The following is an 8,477-nucleotide window of genomic DNA, read 5'->3' on the forward strand; positions in this document are numbered from 1 at the left end:
AATTGCTTTAGAAAATTGATTTTCAGCTCTTTGTTTTTTTTTTTAGTTTTTACAAAAATATTATTTTAGAAAATATTTTTCAGTTTTTTCTAAAGCAGTGTTGTTGTAAAAACTGGAAAAAAAATTTCATTTTTTTTCAGTTTTTAGTAAAAATAATTTCAGTTTTTTCCAGTTTTTTTTTTTTAAAAAAATTACTTAAAAAATTTATTTTTCAGGTATGAGTAATGAATCTTTTTAATTAATTAGGAGATATTTAGAATTGACCAACATGACGATGACACGTGTCCCTCCGTTTAAATGAGGGGTATATTTGAACCCAAAGTATGAATGTAGAGGTATAAATAACCCAATAGTATAATGAGGGGTATTTTTAGACCGTTTTCAAAAATATAGAGGTATATTTGGCCATTTGCCGTAGTTTTAACATATGATTTCTTCAGGTGCCAATAGTTTTATAGCAGACTACAAAAAAAAAAAAATTACAGTACAGGGAACACATCTTATCTTGTCATTATGTAGATTGTATATATGTAGAAAGATTACTCTCATGTCTTTTTGCGAGCACACAACACCCACTAAAACGATGTTTTGTTAAATTTTGTACAACTTGGATAACTTCTTTCCTAAATGTATGTGCTATATAGTATGAGGCAATTAGTGTGCAATGTTATTTATATTTGAATTGTTACTATGTACATCTTTCAGTCTCTTCTTTTGTCGTTCTGCAAATTCGTATGTCCGGTATCAATACAAAAGTTATCAAGATGAATTAATTCTCTTATTTAAACAATCAAAATAAGTGTAAGTATTTCAGCTATTATAATATTGGGCCCGCAGCGCGGGCCATAATCCATCTAGTAAAAATAGAAACACTCAAGGAAGTACTCAAGCCTTCTACCCTAACTCACTTTCCATCTCTCAGATCGATTTCTAATTCCTAATTTTAGATTAGCTTTTTCCAGGTATTATATTTTTTCAATAAGACTCGCACTCTTGATTAAGTATTTCGGACTTTGTTTAGATGGTTTTGTGGCTCATTACAAACTTATTTTTAGTTTTATGATTCCGTATTTTTACACATGAAATATTTGATTTTACACATAAAAGATCGAAAAAAGATACTTTCTTAATTTCAATATTGTAAAAAGCCATGAAGGCTTATTTCCTTCTTTGTTTATCTGCAATACCTTCAAATGAGACCATCAATATTTTATCTTGCAGTAATAAATTAGGTTCTTGTCTCAATTGTTGTCAAGTTTCTTACTGTCGATCAGATTTTTAAGTTAGTAAATATAATTCGAACAAAATAAAAAACCGATACAACAATTATCAAATTGGTAAATTTTGTAATAGTTTTGATTTAATAGTTAAAAACTCTTGCAATGGCAAATGATTGATAGAAGAGCTATAATTTGGCTAGACGAGTTAATATCAGGGGCAGATCTACCTTATAAGGTCGGGGTGGTACGCCACCCGCATGTTTCGGCAAAAAATCTTAATAAATATGTTGATATCTATGCAAAATAGGTTATATATGAATAAATTCGAATACAAACACAGAGCCGACGCATCGAAAATTAAATAGAAACGTACCTTCAGCCATTGTTGTTCAAGCGTTGTAGGGAATCGCCTTTGAAACTTTTAGCAGAAAACCTAGGAAGCCTTCTAACCTGTGCCTATCGTAGGATCCCAAACTGATGGAGTCACATGCGTATTTATAGGTAGGCTAAGGACTCTTAGGCAAATACTTTATCTCTAAGGACTTCTCCTTAAATTATAATTGCCCTAGGGACTCCTAATATATGGTAGTTTCTTTCCATCAAAGAAATTACCATATATGCATAACTACAGAATATTATCTGATATATTATTACTTGGAAGACAAGGTAAATAATTTATTACCTTATATGTTGGCCACACTATAAGTCTCTAGAAAAGACAAAAATTTTCTAACATTCTCCCACATGGCCCACATATTAAAATTAGATAATCCTTTATGAGAGATAAATATAATAATATGGCCATAGACTTTATCACTCAACTAAAAGTTATGCAACAATCACTTTAACCAGAACATATCATTACATGAATCATGGCGGTCATGCTCTTAAACAAACAGTTCCTTCCATGTAAAGTGTCAACAACTTTATGAATGAACTTAATATAAGTCATTCATAGTCCAACTTTATTGATCCAATGATCACACAATAATACATGAAAAACCAAAGTGTGCACTGTCATGTATATCAAAATAAACATAATGTCCAGACAAACTGTTAGACAATAAAGCAAGGCTATATTGAGCTACTAAGACCCATATGAGTTACACGATCCTTGAAAACATTAGCCGGCAGACCTTTAGTTATAGGATCAACAATCATCAAAGTAGTACTAACATGCTCAAAACTCACATCTTGCTTCTTCACATAGTCTCTAATCATCAAGTACTTTATGTCAATGTGCTTGCTTCGGCTACCACTTTTATTATTCTTAGAAAAGAACACTGCAATTGAATTGTCACAGAAGATTCTAAATGGCCTTGAAACGCAATCGACAATCCTAAGGCCGAAAATAAAGTTTTTCAACCATAACGCCAGTGATGTAGTGTCATAGCATGCTATAAATTCAGCTTCCATTGTGGATGTTACAACAATTATCCGTTTGACACTTTTCCAAGACACAACACCTCCAGCAAGAAGGAAAATGTATCCTGAAGTAGATTTACCAGTGTCTTTGCATCCACCCAAATCAGAGTCTGAATATCCAATCACCTCCAATGAGTCAGAGTATTTGTATGTGAGCTTAAAATCCTTGGTTCCTTGCAAATATCTCAAAATCGTTTTACCAGCTTTCCAATGGTCTACACCAGGGTTACTTTGATATATTTCAAGCATTCCTACCGCAAAGGTAATATCAGGTCTAGTGCAGACTTTTGCATACATAAGGCTCCCAATAAGCGAAGCATAAGGAATGTCTTTCATTTAATCCTTTTCCAATGCACTTTGTGGACATTGATTCAATGAAAATTTGTCACCTTTAATTATGGGTGCTGCTATAGGTGGACAGTTCATCATCCCGAATCTTTCCAGAGTTCTTTCAATGTAGGCCTTTTGAGACAGTCCAGGTAATCTTTGGGATCTATCTATGTGAATCTCTATGACAATGACATAAGAGGCTTCACTCATATCCTTCATCTCAAAATTCTGGATAAGGAACTGTTTAGTCTCGCGCAACAACCCCAAATCACTACTTGCAAGTAAAATGTCATCCACATATAGGACTAGAAAAATATATTTGCTCCCACTTATTTTAAGGTATATTCACTGATCAATGACGTTCTCCGTAAATCCAAATGAAGAAACAACATTATGAAATTTAATATACCATTGGCGGGAAGCCTGCTTTAACCCATAAATGGATTTATTTAACTTGCAAATAAGGTGACTTTTTTCCTTATCACAAAATCTTTCAGGATGACGCATGTACACCTCTTCTTCAAGATCTCCATTTAGAAAAGCTATTTTCATATCCATTTGATGTAACTCTAAATCAAAATGAGCTACTAATGGCATGATTATTCTCAATGAATCCTTCTTTGATACTGGAGAGAAGGTTTCATGGTAATCAATGCCTTCCCTTTGAGTAAAACCCTTGGCTACGAGCCTGGCTTTATATCGTTCGATATTACCAAATGAGTCTCTTTTTGTTTTAAAAACCTATTTGGAACCTATAGTAGAGGCTCAATTTGGTAATTCGACGAGATCCTAAACTTTATTTTTAGCCATAGATTCTAACTCTTCTTTCATGGCATCATACCACAGTGTGAAATTTTCTCCACTCATGGCATGTGAAAACAAGCACGGATCATCTTTTAGTCCAATATCATAATCAGACTCTTGGAGATATACAACATAGTCATTAGAAATTGCTGATTTTCGAACTCTTGAGGATTTTCTTACTCCCACTATTTCAGACACTTCTTCAGTGGGTACAGGTAAAGCGGGTTGATCTTCATGTGGCTCCTCAAGTGGTGGTGGATCTTGAACTTGTTCTTGTTCAGATAATTCATGAGAATTTTTCTGAGCAACATTCAAGTTCCCAATATATAAAGGTACCACATGTGGTTCCCTTATTTCTTCCAATTCCACCCTTTGAGTCAAACCACTTCCACTCTCTTCATGCTCCTCAAGAAATTTAGCATTTCTAGCCTCAACAATTTTAAGAGAATGAGAAGGAAAATAAAACTTAAATCCCTTAGAGTTAACCGCATAGCCTATAAAATATCTGTTTGTTGTTCTTTCATCCAACTTCTTTAGTTGTGGGTTATAAACCCTCACTTCAGTTGGACATCCCCAAATTTGTAAATGATTTAAACGAGGTTTTCATCCTTTCCACAACACAAAAGGTATCTTGGGGACAACCTTGGATGGAACCCTATTTAAAATATACACAACAGTTTTTAAGGCTTCACTCCATAAGGATAAAGGTAAACTTGATCTGCTAATCATGCTTCTTACCAAGTCTATTAATGTCCGGTTCCTTCTTTCTGCCATACCATTTTGTCATGGTATTCCTGGCATGGGTATATTGAGAAATTATACCTTCACTTTTAAGGAACTCAGCAAATGCACCCTTAACTTGTCCCTTATATGTGTACCTACCATAATATTCTCTAATCCAATCAAATCTTACAATTTTGATCTGAGCACCAATTTGTTTCTCTACTTCTGTTTTGTAAACTTTAAAAGCATCAAGTGATTTTGATTAGTTAAATAGAAAATAGAGATACATATATCTTGAATAGTCATCAATAAATGAAATAAAATATCTCTCACCATTCAAGCAAGGGGTAGGAAAAGTTCCACATATGTTTGTATGTATGATCTCAAGCAATTGAGAACTCCTTTCGGCACCTTTAGTTGATTTGTTGGTCTACTTACCCTTTATGCAGTCCACACAAGTCGCAAAGTCAGAAAAATCAAGAGCTTTTAAAACTCCATCATTAACCAACCTTTTGACTCTATCAATAGAGATGTGTCCCAATCTCTTGTGCCAAAGACTTGATGAGTTCTCATTGATAATACATTGCTTAGTGTCAATTTCTTTGTCATGCAAAGTTAACACATTGCATTCAAATGTGGGATCTAGCTCAAGTTTATATACATTTCCAAAACCAATAACTTTATTTTCTTTCAAAAGTTTCACAGAAGGATAATGAAAATTCAAATCATATCCACTAATTGATAATCTTGAAAGAGAAATTAAATTTCTAGAATATTCTGGAACATAAAAAGTATTTTTCAAATCTAAGTGAAAACCATCCTTCAAAATGAGCCTATAAGTCCCCACGCCTTCCACACGTGAACGCGTCCTATTGCCAGAATAGACGTATTGTTCACTTTCTATCGGCTTCCTCTAAGTTAGAAAGCCCTACATGATTTTAGCAATGTGAATTGTAGCACAAGAATCAATCCATCATGTACTATCAGAAACTTCAGTAAAATTAGATTCATAACACACAAAGGTAAATTTACCTTTCTTCTCAAGCCATTTCTTGTATTTCAAACAATCTTTCTTCCAGTGTCCCTTCTTCTTACAGAAACGACAAGCATCTTTGTCAAAGATGCTTTTCTTCTTCATGGGAACACTTTTGCCCTTCTTTGTATTTCTCTTACCATGAGTCACCATTAACACTTTCAGGTTTCTCATTCTTCAAACTCTCTTCTTCTTGAACACATATGGTCAAGAGTTTATTGATTGACCATTTATCTTTATGTATGTTGTAAGCAATCTTGAACGGACCATATTTCACAGGAAGAGAGTTGAGAATGAAATGAACAAGAAATGGTTCAGACATATCAACCTCAAGGGACTTGAGTTTGACAACAATGTCTCACATCTCCATAATGTGCTCACGCACTGTACGACTTCTGTCAAAAGTCATACTTGAGAGCCTCTTCATAAGGGTGCTGGCTAATGCCTTGTAAGAGCTTACAAATTGTTCATCAATTGCCTTCATGTAAGCTTTGATTTTATCGCTATTAGGGATAGAACCCCTAATTCTTTGGCTTATGTGGTCTTTAATGAGCATTAAACTTAAGCGATTAGATCGTTCCTACCACTCATAACTATCCTTAGTCGATGGCATACTTGATTCCATGGGAATAAATGGTTCATCCACACGGAGTGCCAGGTCTTGATCCGAGCACCCTAAAGTGAGAAGGACTTTCTCCTTCCGTTCAGTATAATTTTCACCAGAAAGCATTAGAATTCGAGCATTCTCATTAAAAATAGCGGTAGGAAAAGTCGTAAAGACTGCAAAACAAGGATAAACATACATAAGCTATGAGGTACAATCCATCAAAGGTGAATCACGTAAAATACCAATTTTAAGTAAATTCTAGACTCTCCTGTGGGCAGAGGTTGCAACCCATGCATAGAATTTACTTTACTTTATTAGACTAGTAAACCAAAATATATAGAAATATATCTGTACCTGTGGGCATAAGATAATTTTCAACTTAAAGGTTTACTATCTCATTCCAATTAATCTCACCAAAATGGTTACCTGCATGTAGGGCCGATTTACCATTTTAATATTTTTTGATGAAGTAAGTGGAATATATCATTAAAGGCATCAAGAAGATGCAAAAGTTACAAAAGAAGTGAGTTTGACAGCTCATTTACAATTAAGCGCTACAAAACTAGAGAGTTGACAAAGTCCAAGAAAACATCAGAGTTTTTTACAGTAGTAAGGTTGGCCCAGTGAAACAAATTAACCAAAGCTCTAGCCTTTAAGCAACCTATTGAAGTTGATAATCCATCAAAATATCTACTATTCCTTTCGACCCAAATACACCAAAAAATGCTTGCAGGTACCATATTCCAGACTTTTTTGATGGTTCAGTAAACTTTTCTTGAGGTCTAGCTCACATATGCATCTCTAGCAGAGAATGGCATAGTCCAGTGTAGACCAAAAATACTGAGAAACATGTTTCATATGTCTGTGGCTACTGAACAGTGGAGGAAAAGATGGTTAACAGATTCTAAGTTAACTTGGCACATATAACACTTGTTGGCCAGTTGAAAGTTTCTTCTGGTAAGGTTGTCTTGGGTGAGGCATGCATTCTTTAAGGCCAACCAGCTGAAGCAACAGACTTTGGGTGACAGTTTTATCTTCCATACTAGTTTCCAAGGCCATAAATCAATCATCATATTGTTGGAGCACAATTTAGCATACCCTGCCTTGACATAGTAAGTTCCATCCTTTGCGTTTCCCTATTTCAGTGTGTCCTTCAGCTGAGTTTTTATAGTGAAACTCTCCAATAACTTTAGCAGGTCTATGTAATCCTCTACCTCCCAATATTGCAGGTTCCTTCTGAGGATCGGGCTCCACGTGTTGCCTTCTCTGTCTCTGTTATGAGCAACAAAGGATTCTGGATTTCCTAAAATAAGGAAGAGATTAGGAAAAGCTTCCTTTAGTGTTGAGTCCCCTATCTATTTTTCAGTCCAGAATTTTGTAGTGGCCCCGTCACCAATCTGAAAGTGTATGTTATTAGAGAAAGCTTCCCATAAATTGTGTATGCTCTTCCATAATCCTGTGCCATAAGGGGTTCTAATTCTATTGGTACACCAATGGTTGAGTCTACCATATTTTGCTATGATAACCTCCTTCCATATGCCAGCATCATCTTGATTAAACCTCCAGTGCCATTTTATCAACATACTTTTATTATATAAGGCGAGGTCCTTAACTCCAAGTCCGCCAAGTGCTTTCGGAAGTGTGACTTTGTGCCACTTTACTAGGTGAATCTTATGACTGATGCTATTCCCTTCCCATAGAAAATTCATTCTTATTTTGTCCAATTTCTTTTGAAACTTTGCTGGGATAGGAAAGAGTGCCATGAAATAGGTGGGTATGCTATCTAATACACTATTTATAAGGGTAAGCCTACCATCAAGAGATATGTATTGCCTCTGCCATGTAGCCAACTTCTTTTCAAAGTTTTCAACTACTGCATTCCATATCTCTGTGGACTTGTATTTGGCACCTAAAGGAAGACCCAAATATGTGGTAGAGAAGGAGCATGTATTGCAGCCCATAATGTCTGCTAGTTCTAGCAGATTTGGGACCGAGTTCACTGGGTAGATAACACTCTTGAGCATGTTAATGTGCAAGCCAGACATAGCTTCAATTATCATAAGAGTAATATTTAGGTAGAGGACTTGAGACTTTTCTGCTCCACAGAAGATGAGTGTATCATCTGCAAACAGAAGGTGTGACACAGAAATAAGAGAGCTCCTACTGTTACCCACTGAGAACCCTTCAAACCATTGTAGTTGTTTAGCTTTTTCAAGCATTCTACTGAGTCCCTCCATAGCCAATATAAAAAGTAAGGGTGAAAGAGAGTCCCCCTGTCTAATCCCTCTCTTCGGAGAGAAGAATCTCACTGTGCTTCTATTAACAAGAATGGAGT

General features: G+C 35.2%; 2 protein-coding genes across 2 annotated transcripts; both read right to left on the reverse strand.

The window, feature by feature from the left end:
* Window positions 1–2,294: 2,294 nt before the first annotated feature.
* On the reverse strand, window positions 2,295–2,981 carry LOC142175835 (secreted RxLR effector protein 161-like). Its single transcript, XM_075242836.1, has one exon. The coding sequence runs from the start codon at window positions 2,979–2,981 to the stop codon at window positions 2,295–2,297; it is 687 nt and encodes a 228-aa protein (XP_075098937.1).
* On the reverse strand, window positions 2,982–5,709 carry LOC142175836 (uncharacterized). Its single transcript, XM_075242837.1, has 6 exons — window positions 5,535–5,709; window positions 4,941–5,279; window positions 4,602–4,739; window positions 3,817–4,336; window positions 3,385–3,663; window positions 2,982–3,246 (listed from the first exon to the last, which is right to left on the reverse strand). The coding sequence occupies exons 1-6, from the start codon at window positions 5,707–5,709 to the stop codon at window positions 2,982–2,984; spliced, it is 1,716 nt and encodes a 571-aa protein (XP_075098938.1).
* Window positions 5,710–8,477: the final 2,768 nt, after the last annotated feature.

Source organism: Nicotiana tabacum, chromosome 22 (assembly GCF_000715075.1).
Source record: "Nicotiana tabacum cultivar K326 chromosome 22, ASM71507v2, whole genome shotgun sequence".
NCBI classification, from domain to species: Eukaryota; Viridiplantae; Streptophyta; class Magnoliopsida; order Solanales; family Solanaceae; genus Nicotiana; species Nicotiana tabacum.